This window comes from Trachurus japonicus, chromosome 24 (genome assembly GCF_045865225.1).
Source record: "Trachurus japonicus isolate A0001 chromosome 24, Traja_1.0".
NCBI classification, from domain to species: domain Eukaryota; kingdom Metazoa; phylum Chordata; class Actinopteri; order Carangiformes; family Carangidae; genus Trachurus; species Trachurus japonicus.
Genome location: NC_140930.1, coordinates 3416553 through 3434129, shown reverse-complemented (window position 1 = coordinate 3434129; position 17577 = coordinate 3416553). Strand labels below are relative to the sequence as shown.

General features: G+C 41.3%; 1 protein-coding gene across 1 annotated transcript; it reads right to left on the bottom strand.

Moving 5' to 3' along the window:
• Nucleotides 1–10074: 10074 nt before the first annotated feature.
• LOC146961152 (homeobox protein Nkx-2.2a-like) lies at nucleotides 10075–12311 on the bottom strand. The gene is made up of 2 exons (XM_085771676.1): nucleotides 12044–12311; nucleotides 10075–10568 (listed from the first exon to the last, which is right to left on the bottom strand). Exons 1-2 carry the CDS (start codon nucleotides 12309–12311, stop codon nucleotides 10075–10077), a joined length of 762 nt encoding a protein of 253 aa, XP_085627802.1.
• Between the last annotated feature and the right edge of the window lie 5266 nt (nucleotides 12312–17577).

Here is a 17577-nt window from a genome sequence, read left to right as displayed (position 1 = left end):
GACCGGTCCCTCACTTTATTGTGACTGGTCCTTTACTTTATTGTGACTGGTCCTTTACTTTATTGTGACTGGTCCTTTACTTTATTGTGACCGGCCCCTCACTTTATTGTGACCGGCCCCTCACTTTATTGTGACTGGTCCCTCGCTTTATTGTGACCGGTCCCTCACTCTATTGTGACTGGTCCCTCACTTTATTGTGACTGGTCCTTTACTTTATTGTGACTGGTCCCTCGCTTTATTGTGACTGGTCCCTCATTTTATTGTGACTGGTCCTTTACTTTATTGTGACTGGTCCCTCACTTTATTGTGACCGGTCCCTCACTTATTGTGACTGGTCCTTTTTACTTTATTGTGACTGGTCCTTTTTACTTTATTGTGACTGGTCCTTTTTACTTTATTGTGACTGGTCCTGTACTTTATTGTGACTGGTCCTTTTTACTTTATTGTGACTGGTCCTTTTTACTTTATTGTGACTGGTCCTGTACTTTATTGTGACTGGTCCTTTTTACTTTATTGTGACTGGTCCTTTTCACTTTATTGTGACTGGTCCTTTACTTTATTGTGACTGGTCCTGTACTTTATTGTGACTGGTCCCTCATTTTATTGTGACTGGTCCTTTACTTTATTGTGACTGGTCCCTCACTTTATTGTGACCGGTCCCTCACTTATTGTGACTGGTCCTTTTTACTTTATTGTGACTGGTCCTTTTTACTTTATTGTGACTGGTCCTGTACTTTATTGTGACTGGTCCTTTTTACTTTATTGTGACTGGTCCTTTACTTTATTGTGACTGGTCCTGTACTTTATTGTGACTGGTCCTTTTTACTTTATTGTGACTGGTCCTTTACTTTATTGTGACTGGTCCTGTACTTTATTGTGACTGGTCCTTTTTACTTTATTGTGACTGGTCCTGTACTTTATTGTGACTGGTCCTTTACTTTATTGTGACTGGTCCTTTTTACTTTATTGTGACTGGTCCTGTACTTTATTGTGACTGGTCCTGTACTTTATTGTGACTGGTCCTTTACTTTATTGTGACTGGTCCTGTACTTTATTGTGACTGGTCCTTTACTTTATTGTGACTGGTCCTTTTTACTTTATTGTGACTGGTCCTGTACTTTATTGTGACTGGTCCTGTACTTTATTGTGACTGGTCCTTTACTTTATTGTGACTGGTCCCTCACTTAATTGTGACTGGTCCTTTTTACTTTATTGTGACTGGTCCTGTACTTTATTGTGACTGGTCCTTTTTACTTTATTGTGACTGGTCCTTTTTACTTTATTGTGACTGGTCCTTTTTACTTTATTGTGACTGGTCCTTTACTTTATTGTGACTGGTCCCTCACTTTATCGTGTCCCCAGAAACACTTCCTGTTGAGTAGATGAAGTTAACTTGTATCGTACTGAGCCGCCATATTGTTGTCTTCATTAACAGGCTGCAATGAATTATGGGAAGTCTTGAGCTGTGGGGTTAGGTGTTCGGTCAGGTGATCGTCTCAGCAGGTCAAAGGTCGCAGCTGTCTTCACCTTTTGTTCCCACAATGCATTGCAGCTTTAAAGAAGGGGGTCATGGTGCCTTCACTGACACTTGTTAGCAATTAAAGGGACAATGAGGAGTTTCTATTTGGTTATAAAAAAGTCTGATATTAATGTGGATGAATCTACGTTACCACTTGTTAATGGTCCATTTTAGATAAATATATCGTTTTGTCTTTATGGTTATTTTGTTATTATTAGTGGTGGTGGAAATGCTGGGCGAGCCGACCAGCGTTTCTTTACTTTCGGTTTCGTGGCGAGTCATGAGAATAACGCCGCCGGATCTCCGTTTATGGTGGGAACTACGACGGTATGTGATCGTCTTCCAACCTCTGACTTCTTCTTGATGAATGAAAACATGAGTCTGTCTTGCGCCGGTCAAAGAATTTCACGGTGCGGAGGCTCATAAATGTAGTGTGAAAACACTTCGCTTTAACAAAACTCCTCATTGTCCCTTTAACAGAAGTGTTATCATCTCTAGTTAAACACTTATTGTAATAAAAGAAGAAATCTGTCGATTTAAACATTGACAAGATGTTTCACTTTTTTTTTTTGATGTAGCTGCATAATTAGCCACATGAAGCTAATGCACTATGTCTATTTATTTGTTATTTCTTCTTTCTCCAGCACCAGTTTCTCTTTGTTTTTGTGTTTTTATTCAGATTTTTAATTGGAGGAAGCTTAACGAGCCAAAATGAAACGTTATTGATCAATGCTTCAATTTCCAACGTGTACAGTTTCTGTCTTTTTCCCCACATGAAGCCGAGTCAAAGCACCTGTTGGTCTGAGACGCTGGCTCACTAAAACCTCTATTTGTCTGTATCTTTTCTCTCCCTCCCTCTCTCTTCCCTCCCTCTTCCCTCCCTCCTCATCGTTTCCTTTCATTTGGCCTCTGCAGACTCGGCTGCTCCGTCCGTCCGTCTCCCCCTCAGTTTAATCCTCGGCTCTCTGGAGGAGCATTAGGCCAAGCAGCTGGGGCCCTGAACGCCTCTTCAGAAAAAAGGCAGACCACTCCAACCAGGAGGGAGAGAGGGAGGAGGAGGAGGAGGAGGAGGAGGAGGAGACGTCCAGACCACCTGGCCCCCGAGGAGCAGAAACATCCACCGACCTATAACGCCACATGGAGGGAGGAGGGGTGATGCTCTCTGGGAACCTTTCTCTTTCTTTTTTTACTTGCCTGAAATAACAAAATAAAATGAAATAAAAAAAATCTAATATTATTCTGTTTTTTCTTCCCTTCAAAATAAAACTATATAATTCTGATTAATAATTATTGATCAGTACAGTTGAAGTTGAGCAACTCAGAGAGAAAGTTGAGAATCTGATCAACTCGATTCTGGATTTTCAGAGTTGATTTAAAATTCACTTAAAGCCCCAGTATGTAGGAATTCCCCCCATCTAGCGGTGCGGTTGCATATCTGAACGTATTCTTGATGTTGCATTCACGTGAAATCAGGCAGACGTCAGACAGACAACAGACGCTGCATGTAACAGGATAAACAAGCGTCTATGTAAACAAGTGGTCCGCCAGCATGAGGCAAAACAATACAGGCGTGACAACATGTTGTCATGGTGATGTGGTATTGTTTTATCGTCTTTCTCTCGTGAACGTAAAAAAAAATGGCGATGCAACATGGCCGCCTCGGTTCGGTGCGTCGCCCACTTATGTATTTGTAACGACTTGTAACAACTCATTCTAAGGAACCAGAAAGCTTTCATTTGTATGCGGCTGTGATTCACCTTCAGTGAAATATGGATTCATGAAAGACATATTTGATTTTTGCTAATAAAAAGCCAAATAAGTTACACATTGGGGTAAACTGAAGTTGTTTTCAGAAATAAATATTTGATTATCTGATTGATTAATCGGTGTTACCAACATTTTATATAGAACAAAATGACATTAAAACACAGAACATTAATCAGCTTCGGTCCAAATTAAACACATCTTCCATGAGTTTGTTATGAATCTACCGTGGCCCCGAGGGGTCAAGTCACTGCAGCTTAAAAAGAAAAAAAAAACTCACAAAGACACAAACGTGCTACAAATCCAGGAAACAACAGCTGTGTTTCTGGGGACACAGTAAAGGGGCGGACCAGGCTCCTGCTTCTGGTTTAGTGACATCACTTCCTGTTCATGTTAACTCAAGTTTAGCATCTTTAATCTAAACACGTTCATCTCTTCAGGTTATTTCACGACCACTGGGGGGCGCTGATTTTCACATTTTCACATGGCTTCAATACTAAATTCCAGATTATTAGGTAAAATTCACTCAAATTCAATAAATAAATCAGATTTATATGACAGTTTTAACTTCATAACGTCTTTCAACAATAGAAACACGTTCATGTTCAGGCAACAAGATGAAGGAGACGGAGTCGATGTTAAAGGGATACGCCAACATTTTTTTTTACGTGTCTTGCCTCACTCCCGAGTCCATGACCAGCAGATAGACACCATCCTTTCCACTGTGCGTGCAGTAACAAGGGAGATAGAGCCGTATCGCCCGTAATTAGCTTAGCTCAAACACTGGAAGTGTATGGGTAGTGTTAGCCTGACTCCACCTAAAGTCATCAGAGAAACTCTTCAGCAACTCTAAAAGGAAACCGGCGGGCCGATCCTCGTCTCAGAGCTGACAAAACTCCCCGGTAAGGCATCTTGAGCGGTCAAATGCCGCTAACGGGATGAGATCGGTCAAAACGGAGGGTTCAAGCAAAGACGGTTTATTTTGGTTCAAGCTAGCTACATCGAGGGTAGGTTAGCTTCCTATTTCAAAGTAAAAGCACAAATTCTATCGTCATGATTTTCTGTATGTAAAGGGCAACGGGTGTTTTATTTTGTGAAAGTAACCGGAAGTGCGTTTGTCACAATGGCTAGCTTGAGTAGCGCGGAATTTGTCCTAACAAAATTCTAAACAGCTGGTATTTAGACAAATTAACGACACACTGCTGATCTAAACGGCTACTTTCTCACCTAAACATGTTTGAAATGTGGATAAAGTGATATATTTACAGAGTTTTAAAATGAAATCAGCTTCTGACTGCTGATTTCAGCTCGGGTAGGAGGCAGGCTAACACTACCCATACACTTCCAGTGTTTGAGCTAAGCTAATTAGCGACTTTAGGTGGAGGCAGGCTAACACTACCCATACACTTCCAGTGTTTGAGCTAAGCTAATTAGCGACTTTAGGTGGAGGCAGGCTAACACTACCTATACACTTCCAGCGTTTGAGCTAAGCTAATTAGCGACTTTAGGTGGAGGCAGGCTAACACTACCCATACACTTCCAGTGTTTGAGCTAAGCTAATTATGGCGATACGGCTCTATCTCCCTTGTTACTGCACGCACAGTTGAAAGGATGGTGTCTATCTGCTGGTCATGGACTCGGGAGTGAGACAAGACACGAAAAAAAAAATGTTGCCGTATCCCTTTAATAAAGTTTAGTTTAAAAACAAGACACTGAACCAGTAAATAATTTAAGAAAGCTTGTACATCATGTTAATTTGCTTCTTCAACTCACAGGAAGTAGAAACAAATAGAATTTGTGCTGCAGAGTTTCCATTTAGTTGTTTTTATTAGATAATATTTAGATAAAAACAAGTTTGCACCTGTACAGAGAAAAACAGGAAATGTTATTTTTTCCTTCAGAGGTTTTTTTTTCTTCTTCTCACATCAAGGTCGCTCGTGTTCACACGGCAACAAAGCGGCTGTGTTGACCTGGTTACAGTGAGCGCGGGGGAAAGGTCAAAAGGTCGCGCGTCCACAAGTGTTCTTCAGAAATCAGAGAGTGAGAGCGAGAGAGAGCAGGTCGGAGGTCGAGGCGCCGAGAAGCATTAAGAAACATGAGAAACATGGAAAACACACACACACATGTCCTCTGTGTGTGTGTGTGTGTGTGAGTGTGTGTGTGATGCTGAGCTCCACGGCGCCATCATGAGGTCGGTGTTTGTTTCACTGTTTAAACTGAGCTAATGATTCACTCATCAAATACACAATCCAACAACTCCACAACGCTCTGGTGGACAAGTTGTGACCTGCACATTCACCACGCTATGAGATAATAACACAACGTTACCAGACAGAGTTGTTTTAGAGGGAAATACAGAGACTGTTGATGAAAAACTGTCCCTTAAGGCAACGTGCATCAGTGGTTTTGCATGTATTTCCCTCTAAAACAACTCTGTGTGGTAACGTTGTGTTATTATCTCATAGCGTGGTGAATGTGCAGGTCACAACTTGTCCACCAGAGCGTTGTGGAGTTGTTGGATTGTGTATTTGATGAGTTTGATGAGGGAAACCAAGAAATCCCATAATGAGCCTCCGTAGCGTAGCTCTGAGCAGCTCACAGCTCTGCTCCGCCGTTCTAAAAACAGCTTGCACCGACAATTAAAGGTAACAAACCTACTGCTATGAATAGGGGTTATGGCAATGGGCCAATTTGCCCAAATGTTGAACTATCCCTTTAAATTAAAGGAGCTGTACTGACAGTATTGCAAATATGATGATGATCAGATGAAACTAGTTCAACACATCACATCCCACAGGTTTATTGATTACGTATTGATTGATTGATCACTAAGACAGAGTTCATCTGAGGTCTGCAGTTAAAAATAAACTTTTGATGTTTTAGCTGAACTTGTTCTAACCGGCTGCTTCACTGGTCCGTCTCCATGACAACAGGTGGAGACAGCAGCTCTGTGATTGGTCCTCTCGTTCCGTCACACACCTGTCACCCAGGTGAGTGTCTGTTTCCAGCAGCGACCACTGATTACTGGTTATTGATCACAGTCTCACTCTGTCCCAACTCATTGTTATCTGGTCATTTCAAATAAATCCTTCTTTTTCTTATTGGATCAGTTAGTATCAACATCAACATACGTAGTTTTAATGTTTAAACGTTGTTTCAGCTTCACAGCTCGTTACTGTGTCAGTGGAGGTCCTCTACTACAGCTGTGTGTGTGTGTGTGTGTGTGTGTGTGTGTGTGTGTGTGTGTGTGTGTGTGTGTGTGTGTGTGTGTGTGTGTGTGTGTGTGTGTCACCATGTTTTGATCAGGCTTCTGCTGCCCCCTGCTGGCTGCACCAGGTCTCACATTTAGAAACTTATGAACTGAACTGAACTGGTGAAAATAGACAAACAAATAAAGAAACAGAGCTGACACATCATAGACAACAGTCTAATAATAAATCATTAAATGAAAGCAGTTCCACCGGAAATAAAATGAGAGGAAAAGGTCAAATATGTCACATTTAATTAGTAAACAATATTTAAAAGTTAAAACAAACACACACACACACACACACACACACACACACACACACGTTTGTAATGCTATCTTTGTGAGGTCACTCATTGTCATAATGTATTCCCTTTAGCCCCTATAACCCTAACCGTAACCATCCAAAACAAATGCCTAACCTTAACCATTAGTCTTAAAGCAGATAACAGCGGCACGGCCGTTTCGGCTAATGCTGTGTTCAAGGCAGGCTTTTGAAACCGTAAGTTACAGCTTCAAGTCACAACTACGACTTGGTAGCGTTCCAGGTAACCCGTAGCTCGTGTTTTTACCGTCCTGTTGTCTGTGAAAGTTCCCTATAACGGCCACTCGTAACTTCCGACCCGTGAACTCGTACCAGTTCGATCTGGTACGAGTTCACGGGAAGGAAAAACACAAAGTACGAGTTTCCTTGAACGCACCATGAGTTAGCAGCCCCCGCCCTTGTCAGGCATCAATTGGTCCTCGTGCTACGTCACCACATTCACGCGCATCCCTTGGCTGCACACACAGCCCTTCATGCCGTTCTCTCCCCTCATTGGATAACACTTGTATCCCACAAGGAAAATTTTCTCCTCGGGTTACAGCAGAGCAGAGTGACGGAGAGACTCGTGTTTAGGCTGAAATACTTCATGTAAGTGATTGCTGACGGAAAATAGGACTATTTAGGACTTATATTAACAAAAACATTCCACTGATATCTGCTTTAACCTCTTAACTTAAACCTAATTATAACAACTATAAAGCCTTAACCCTCAAACAGCCCTGGGAAGGAGTCTGAGAAAGTGAGGACCGGCCAAAATGTCCTCACAGTCCCAACATGTCCTCACTCTGTTGGTTTAAAACTCAAACTGGTCCTCACATGCACACACACACACACACACACACACACACACACACACACACACACACACACACACACACACACACACACACACACACACACACACACACACACACACACACACACACTCCTACACACTCCTCCTGCTCCTTTAATAAACTCTAAAAGCTTCTTCTTCTCAGCAGGTGACACATTATCACTGTGTCAAAGCTCTGACATCATCATCCCTCTGAGATGAGATGACCTCTGACCCCCCTAACCCAACACACACACACACACACACACACACACACACACACACACACACACACACACACACACACACACACTTCCTTTCTCTCCTCTGTCAGACAGTAAACGTGTTTTGAATGAAGTCGTCTGAACGTGATGAAACTAAACTGAACCAACACGTTCACACCTGCTGATCCAGATGTTTCCAGATGTTCACTGAGCGACCACATTAAACCGCTGCAGCTTTTTAAATCAGTTAAAATCCTTTTAAATATAAGAAATAAATTCACTTTTCCTCTTATTTTTGTTCTTTTATTTAATTATTGAACCTTCAGATCAGATTCGTTTCACTTCCTGTTTCCAGAGTTTAGGAACCTGCTGCTGCTGATGCATCTGTATCTGTTTCTATCTGATCAATATATAATCTATATTCAGCCTATAGACCCTTTCAGACAGTATAAACAAAGACAGGTGTGGCTCATTAGAAAACGCTCTGCTACACTAAATGGAATGGAGCCTTAATTAGTATCCTTGGTAACACCTGTCTTTGTTTATACTCTCTGAAAGGGTCTATAGAGTAAAATATGATCCAAGCAGCAGAGACTTTAAGGTCAATTATAATTATAAAGGTCAGAAAATGACAAACACGTCGTTACAGGATGAAATCTCATCACTTTTTAGTTTAAAACTCTTTTAAAGTTTAATTTAAATAGTTTAAGACTCAATTATGACTGAAATATGATTTATAATAATTAATTATATTATTAAAATCTCTAATAAACTGTTGAATCTTTATGTGTTTCAACAGCAGTTTCATGCGTCCGTTAAAAACCTCTGCAGCAGTTTGACAGAATAACAAATCTATAACCGATACATCGATCCTGTCTGAGCCTAAAGATCAATAACTCCACGTGAACGTGTGAAATGACGTCATAAATATCCAGTTTATTACAAAACAACTCACAACTCCACGTTTAATAAATAGATTTATAAAACACAGCGCGGGAAAGTGACTGCAGCCAAACAAACAAACAAAGTAAACAAACAAATTAACAATCGATCATTTGGTTCGATCAGGTTCTGATCAGGTCAGTCTCTCTCTCTCTGTGCAGCAGGAAAACATGAAACAACAACATCTGCAGAAAAAACATCTGAAGGTAAAAACTGAACTGGAAACAGCAGCAGATTTTCAGATTAAAATGAAAAAGAAAAATGTTTTGACATTTAGATTTTTCTCACGTGCTCGAGTTTAAAACCGTCCTGTCGTCCTTCTGTTCCCTTCATCCATCCTTCCTTCCTTCCTTCTTTCCACAATCCTTTTTCCTTTCCTTCCTTCTTTTGATCCAACTGACCCTCCATCTTTCTTTCCTTCCTTTTTTCCTTCCTTCTTTCCACAATCCCCCCTTCCTCCCTTCCTTCCTTTTTGACCCAATCTGTTCCTGCCCTCCCTCTATCTTTCTTTCCTTTTTTCCTTCCTTCTTTCCATTTGTCCTTCCTGCCTTCCTTCCCTCCTTCCTTCTTTCCCTTTGTCCTCCTTCCTTCCTTCCTTCCTTCCTTCCTTCCTTCCTTCCTTCCTTCCTTCCTTCCTTCCTTTTTGGCCCAATCTGTTCTCCCCCCTCCTTCTATCTTTCCTTCCTTTTTTCCTTCTTTCTTTCCTCCCATCTTCCCCTTTGTCCTTCCTTCCTTCCTTCCCTTCTTTCCACAATCCTTTTTCCCTTCATTCCTTCTTTTGACCCAACTGACCCTCCATCTTTCTTTCCTTCCTTTTTCCCTTCCATCTTTCCACAATCCCTCCCTCCCTTCCTTCCTTCCTTCCTTCCTTTTTGACCCAATCTGTTCCCTCCCTCCCTCCATCTTTCTTTCCTTTTTTCCTTCCTTCTTTCCATTTGTCCTTCCTTCCTTCCTTCCTTCATTCATTCCTTCCTTCCTTTTGACCCAATCTGTTCCCTCCCTCCATCTTTCCTTCCTTCCTTCCTTCCCCCAGGTGACAACAGGAGGTTTTAATTCTGTTTCTGAAATAAAAAAAAAAAAAGTTCTGCCTCCTGGACGAAGCAGGAACTCTCTCTCTCTCTCTCTCTCTCTCTCTCTCTCTCTCTCTCTCTCTCTCTCTCTCCCTCTCTCTCTCTGTTATTGATCGTTTATCGGTCGATGGATCGATCACACCGGGACTCGATCCGGGTCTCGGTGGCTTCACCAGCTCCACTGGTACACGTGCGCCAGCTGCTGGTGCTCGGGGCCGAACCCCGCGTGCAGCAGCGGGGAGAAGCCGCACAGGGGCAGACTGATCGCAGGTCCGAGTCCGGGCCGCAGCGGCACCTCCAGGTCCTGCAGCAGGATCCGGTCGCAGGTGGCGGCCCTTTCCCGGACCAGCACCGGGACCGGGATCGATGCCGGGCCGGGCAGCAGCCGCAGCGCCTCCAGGCCGCGCTCGAACCGGGTCCTCTTCATCTTGTAGCGGTGGTTCTGGAACCAGATCTTGACCTGGTTCGGGCTCAGGTGGATCAGTCCGGCCAGGTGCTCGCGCTCCGGGGCGGACAGGTACCGCTGCTGCCGGAAGCGGCGCTCGAGCTCGAAGGTCTGAGCCTTGGAGAACAGCACGCGCCGCTTCCGCCCGCGGGGTCCAGGGGGCGCGTGCGGGGACTCGAGGTCGGTGTCGGTCCGGGGCGGGAAGGACAGACCGCGGACTGAGGAGAGGACAGGAGAGAAGAGAGGAGAGAGGAGAGGAGGAGGAGAGGAGAGGAGAGGACAGGAGAGAGGAGAGGAGAAGAGAGGAGAGGAGGAGGAGAGGAGAGAGGAGGAGAGGAGGAGGAGAGGAGGAGAGGAGGAGAGGAGAGGAGGAGGTGAGACAGGTGAGACAGGTGAGGCGTTCACTGCGGCTCGGACAAACAGGTGATGTCTATTAAACACTGAGGCGGAATCTTCTCACAGAGTTACAACAACTTACTCTACAAAGGCAAAGTGCAGTATCTACTTTTTTTTTGACCAATCGAAAGTGTAAAGGCATATTCTCTTCAATCTGGTAGAATTTGATATTGGTACTGCTAAAATTTCCAGGGTTATTGGGCTTTTTATTTTGCTGTCCATCCATAAAAGCACTAAGTTCAGTATCTGCAAAGACAAGAGTAGCCTACTGTAGGCTACTTCTATTTTCAAACAGGAGATGTCTATAAAACACTGATGTCATTTCATTTCATTAGCACCAGCACATTAGCATATAGCTATTCTTCCTGGAGTCCAAACATTCAGTCAAGATTGTCTATTATATTCTTCCAAGTCCATCAAGGAAAAAGTAGAACAAAAACAACTGATACAGTCACAACAACACACAGATACAATCAGACGCAGACACACGTATAACACAAGACACAATACACCACTTGTACAATACAATTGAGAATCAGTAAATATATATATACATACAAGGGGAAAGCAATATAGCAAAACATACAAAAGTCACAGGGCAGGAAAGAGAACAGGCTCTATAACATATATCATGTGCACCTGCACAATTCAACTACTGCAGCTGCGACATTAGAAGAAACTGTTTGAGCAAGAATTTATACCTCTCTTTCTACACAATATGAACACAGTAAAGTGGCAACGAATTCCACTCTTCATCACATTAGTATTCGCTTTGCAGGCATATAAACCTCCCTTCTATAGCCTGTCCTGTCGGATAATGATGTCGACTCCAGAGAGGACAAACGATACAAAACATTGGAGACTTCTCCACAGAGTTCACATCAACTAAAACTCTGATCGGTTCTGGTTTCAGTGTTTCAGTGCTGATGTTCAGCTCCTCAGACATGTTCATCACTCTTCAGGTTTCTACAGCAGGTTTCTAGTTTTCTATCATGTGGTAGCTAGATCTGTGCGTAAAATGGAGAAAGAAACGGACTCTGTGTCCAGTTACGCGCCTGAATAAGATCTGATCTGATCTGAGGTCAGTTTTACAACAACAGAGATGAAGCTGAAGAATAAAACACTGATTGGTTTAATTAGATATCGATCGGTCGGCGGATTGATACAGTTTCATAATGGTTTGTCGTGTTTACGCACGAACCGCAGCGCGTCACGGTCCGGAGCTGAATAATACATAAATAATAATAATAATACATATATAATAATACATGTTTCTGTATAAAATCAATGAGCTCACGTGAGAAGTGCAGGTCGGTAAATCCCAGTCCTCGCGGGGTCTCGGTCTCGGTCTCGTCCTCCTCCGTCTCCTCGGTCCCGGAGCCTCCGCAGCATCCGGTCCCCGGGTCCGGGAGGTCCAGCAGGTCCCGCACCGAGAACCCGGTCTTTGTTCCGGTGCCGGGGGGGCCGGAGGGGCCGGAGGGGCCGTAGGGGGGGCCGGTGGACGACATGAGGCCGGGGGGAGAGACACAGAGAGTCAGGCTGCAGCGCGGAGCCTCAGCGGCCATGAAGCGGAGAGAAGAGCCGCAGGAGAGAGGAGGTGCTGCGTCCTTTTAACGAGCTGCGTGTGTGTGTGTGTGTGTGTGTGTGTGTGTGTGTGTGTGTGTGTGTGTGTGTGTGTGTGTGTGTGTGTGTGTGTGTGTGTGTGTGTGTGTGTGTGTGTGTGTGTGTGTGTGTGTGTGTGTGTAGGCGGGTCCCGCGGAGTCAAGAGGATGAATGTTTAATGACCAGAGAGAAACGAGCTCATTTACATCTATGAGACACTGATGACCCACTTCCGGTCCCAGCACAGACACACACACGTGGTTACTCATCATTATATTATATTATATTATATTATATTATATTATATTATATTATATTATATTATATTATATTATGCATTCACATACATACTGTACATACATACATCTTTTCATATAGTGATAATTATATTATTCAATGCTCTCAATTGTTTGGTCAGAGCAAGTCTGTATTTATATCATCTTTATTTTTTTAATATTGGCCCATTCTTACTGTATTTTAGTTCATCAGGTGATGTATTATAACTTCACGCCACAAACAGAAAAGCAGCTGTTTTTCATAACTGTATTGACTGTAGACGAGCTGTTTCCAATTCATGTATGTTGGATGGAAGCAGCTTATTTCTGGATTTGTACCAGCTACATGTCTAACGCTGTTTTCTGGTTCTACCAAGTCCATGGATTTAAGTGCTTTTGACTTAATGAATAGTGAATTGGTATAATCATAAAAACCAACAATTCTTATTCCTGATCAATAGAAAAACACGGAAAACCACCGGAAATGTTGCAGAACAAAAACTAGTAAACAAGAAAAACAACTGAACAATAAAAGAAAAGAAAATTTAAAAAGGAAAAAACGAAAATAAATCGTCACATTTCAAAATAAAATACAAACTCAAACGAAAATGCAGCAAAATAAAAACTGAAGAAGTTTCAGATCACTTACACAAACAGATAAAAACGTTTAATTTATTTCTTATTTTGTTTGATGACTAATAATAATAATTATAATGTTTAAAGGTCATTTTTATTTTTGAGAATAAACCTCAAAACCTTACTGACATCTGATTGGATGAAACGGAGCACGAGGCCTCGAGCTGATGAACTAACAAACTAATGAGCAGGAAGAAATCAATAATCATAATTAACTAAAAACTTTTAAAAAACTATTATTGATAAATCAAACTGTGATCGAACATGAAAGAGCTGGAGTCTGTGTTTACTCTGCAGCTCCTCCTCCTCTCTCTCTCTCTAATCTCTTTAATCTTTAATCCTCTTTAATTCTTCATGTTCAACAACAAACCAAACAAATCACAGTTTCTTATTTTAAATATTCAAACAAACCAAGTGCACCGTTTTTTTTTATTTGTCCTGTTGATTTAGTCCTTTTTTTTTCTTTCTTTTTTAAAAAAAATCTAATTGAATCAGATGTAAAATCCAAACTGAGGCTGAACAATGAACTGCTAATAAATGTTCTGTAGCTGAAACCTGTTCATCTCTGTATAACCAACACGTATAACAGTGTTGATCTATTTAAACAGACTCAGATAAAAAAAAAACATTAACATTAAAGGGATAGTTCACCCAAAATTGAAATTTCACTCATTATCTCCTCCCCCTCATGTGGACTAAGGGCTGGGAGAAGTTTCAGAGTCCTCCGTGGCTTCTCTGAGTTACGGGGGGTCTCGGCGTAGCAGTGCATGTCCATATGACGGTTGCTAATGGATACCAACTGTCTTCGTAACAAAAAGACACACCAAAAAACATCCACATACCTCCATGCTGCTCGTATGTAATGTCCATCTTGTATTGAAGCCCCGAAATGCGAAATTGTCCTGAAAAAAATTAAATAAGTCTATGTTTCAAGCTTGTTTTGTAGCGGAAGCTTCTTGAAGCTCCTCTTGTCCAACAATTTCTCATGTCGGGGCTTCAATACAAGACGGACATTACATACGAGCAGCATGGAGGTATTTGGATGTTTTTTGGTGTGTCTTTTTGTTATGAAGACAGTTGGTATCCATTTGCAACTGTTATATGGACATGCACTGCTACGCCGAGACCCCCTGTAACTCAGAGAAGCCACGGAGGACTCTGAAACTTCTCCCAGCCCTTAGTCCACATGAGGGGGAGGAGATGATGAGTGAATGAGTGAAATTTCAATTTTGGGTGAACTATCCCTTTAAACAGTTGAAATGTAAATTCATGACTTTGTGAGTTTAACTAGTTCCTGGCGGCAGTGTATCCCTCCGCCTGAGCCTCAGCGCTGCTGCAGGTTCAGATGTTTCCTTCAAACATCTGCACCAACATCATCATCATCATCCTCATCCAGATGTTGAGGCCTCTGGTACCAAACCTGCTGTCGTCACCGTGGCAACCAGACATGATGAACACGTCCACTCAGCTGCTTCCTGTTTCCATCTTCATGCTGAATCTGCTCTGATTCTTTATTGAACTGATTCAGTTCAAACTTTATTGACACTTTGTGCTCAGAGAACAACAGGAGAAAATGATCAATTATTTTCACTTTTCATGTGAGAATCAGATTCTGTTTCTTTTTTCTACTTTGACTTTAAATTCAACATTTTGTTGAATGAACCGAACCGTCGATCAAATAAAACAGAACATTCAGATTCAGATTCAGATTCAGATTCAGAAAACCTTTATTGTCCCCTGCACATAGCAGTGGACATTTTTCTTAAACGTGTGCATACGTGCGCATAAAAGAAACATAAAAACATTGTCTTTAAAGACATTTTCACTTTGTCTGATCCTAATCACACTGTATAATAACAATAACAGCTAAAAAACTCGCACGCACTTTATTTTCTACACAGTTACACACATCGCACATTTTTTACTTTGCACTAAAATCAACACTGCCAATTAGATTTGTACATTACATTTTATTGCTATCTTGCTATTTTATTATGTATAGTTTGTTCTTTATATTCTTATACTATATGTTGTTATCGTCACCGTGTGTAATGCTGCTATCTATCTATCTATCTATCTATCTATCTATCTATCTATCTATCTATCTATCTATCTATCTATCTATCTATCTATCTATCTATCTATCTATCTATCTATCTATCGTTCTATCTATCGTTCTATCTATCGTTCTATCTATCTATCTAATGTATTGATTTATAATATTTGTATCATTATTTTCTTCTTTCTCTCCAACAGTCGATATAAAAACAGACGTCTGGTGAGTTTCTCTTGTTTTTAGGAGGCAGAGTTTGGTTTTGTCTGTGTGATGTGTGTGACAATGAGCTGTGTGTGTGTGTGTGTGTGTAGCAGCCTGCTGGGTGGTCGTCAGACTCTGCAAACAAACACACGACCGGCCGATGCTGCACAAAGACGAGCAGCCTCCACGTTTATCCCATTTATTCCCCCTCAACACTTTATAATGGCCTCACACACACACACACACACACACACACACACACACACACACACACACACACACACACACACAGTTGGGAATACATGTGAGGCTGCTGGGAGTTGTCATGGTTTTCCGGCTGCAGCTTCAATAGACTTTCTTCTTCTATATTCATGACCACACACAGTTGAACCCGTTTCCTCTGTTACTTTTCACATTTAAACACATCATCTACAATTTGTTTTTATCTTTTAACTTTCATATATTAGTTATTAGTGTGTGTTTATTTACTAGGACTGATTATGATTCACTTTGCAGGAGAAAACATGATTTAATTGTATATTTTCTCTTATTCAACAATGATAATGAATGCGATCATGACCTTGAAACCCAGATTTAATAATGTAGCCGTGATGATGGGAGGAACTGTGTTTAAAATGAGACATAAAAGTTAATTTAATTGCTGTGATATATCTAATATATAATAATCTAATAGATCTGAATAAATAAAAACAGAAAATTCGAACATAAATAGAACTAAAAATCAAATATGTAAAAATGAAGATATCAAAATGAAAATTAGATGATAAATAAGGAAAAAAACAGAATTCATTTTTGGCAAACAATACAGAACAAATATAAACGATAATAAAATGTATCTGGAAAATAAAATAAATACAATGAAAATCAAATTCATAATGATTAAATAGGCTACATAATGAATTAAATAAAGGAGCATAAAAAAACAAAGAAAATATTTAAACGAATAACAAATGTAAAATTGTTGAATAAAATAGAAAGTAGGCCTACATTAAAAAATAAAAACAAATCCAGTTACATTCAGAATCAATAACATGTGAGTTTAATTGTTTTGTGTTTTTCAGTTCTGTTGTGTTGAATTTCCTAATAAAATTGTTAAAAACTTTTTAAATAATTTGATATAAAATCACAGTCATCATTTTGTTTAATTTATTATGTGGAAATAATAATGTACCACCAATAATATGTGTACCAGCTGATAAAACCAGTTTTATCAGGTCACCTCTGAAGTGAAGTCTGAGCTCAGAGCGCCACCTGCTGTCTGACGGAGGAACTGCAGCCACAGACTCTGGGTCATACAGGGTTAATAATGAAGACAAAACAAGAAGCGTCATTAGATTTTATGAGAAGTCTTCATTTATTTTGAAAAGCTCTGCAGGAAACTGTGTGTAACTTCCTAAAAAAAGAAAAAGAAAAAGAAAAAGAAGGGAATTTCATATTTTCTAATTTCAACTAAATGCAAACTAACTAATATCATTATTTTATTTTTATTATTTATTTATTTTTCCTCTTGTTATTTGTCCCTGTGGAGGAAGTTTCCATCTTCACCTGAGCAGAGGTTGATGTTGATGCTGACCTGGGATCAGCTGAGTGGAGGAGGCCCGGTGGACGACGTAATGACGTCATGACGTGTAACGCAGAGAAACGACCAGAAGGAGGCGCCACCGCATCAGAAATACAGAAACACACCGAGCAGAGTTCAACAGGAGCTTCTACAGCTAGGTGAGGAGAAGGAGGAGGAGGAGGAGGAGGAGGAGAAAGAGGAGGAGAAGAAGGAGGAGGAGGAGGAGGAGGAAGAAGGAGGAGGAGGAGGAGGAAGAAAGAGTTGGTGGTGAAGACGAAGTAGGAGGAGGAAGAAGGAAGAGGAGGAGGAGGAGGAAGAACAAGGAGGAGGAGGAGGAGGAGGAGGAGAAGAGTTTGCACAGGTGAGGCTGGAGTGTGGAGGAGGAAGAAAGATGAAGAGGAGGAAGAACAAGGAGGAGGAAGAGAAGGAAGAAGGAAGAGGAGGAAGGAGGAGGAGAAAGAAAGAGGAAGAAGAAGGAG

Excerpts from the sequence above, each read along its gene's own strand:
- LOC146961152 (XM_085771676.1), bottom strand. The coding sequence starts at position 12,311 with ATGGCCGCTGAGGCTCCGCGCTGCAGCCTGACTCTCTGTGTCTCTCCC. Across the intron at positions 10,569-12,043 it reads TACCGACCTGCACTTCTCAC|TCCGCGGTCTGTCCTTCCCG; the intron begins GTGAGCTCATTG and ends TCCTCTCCTCAG.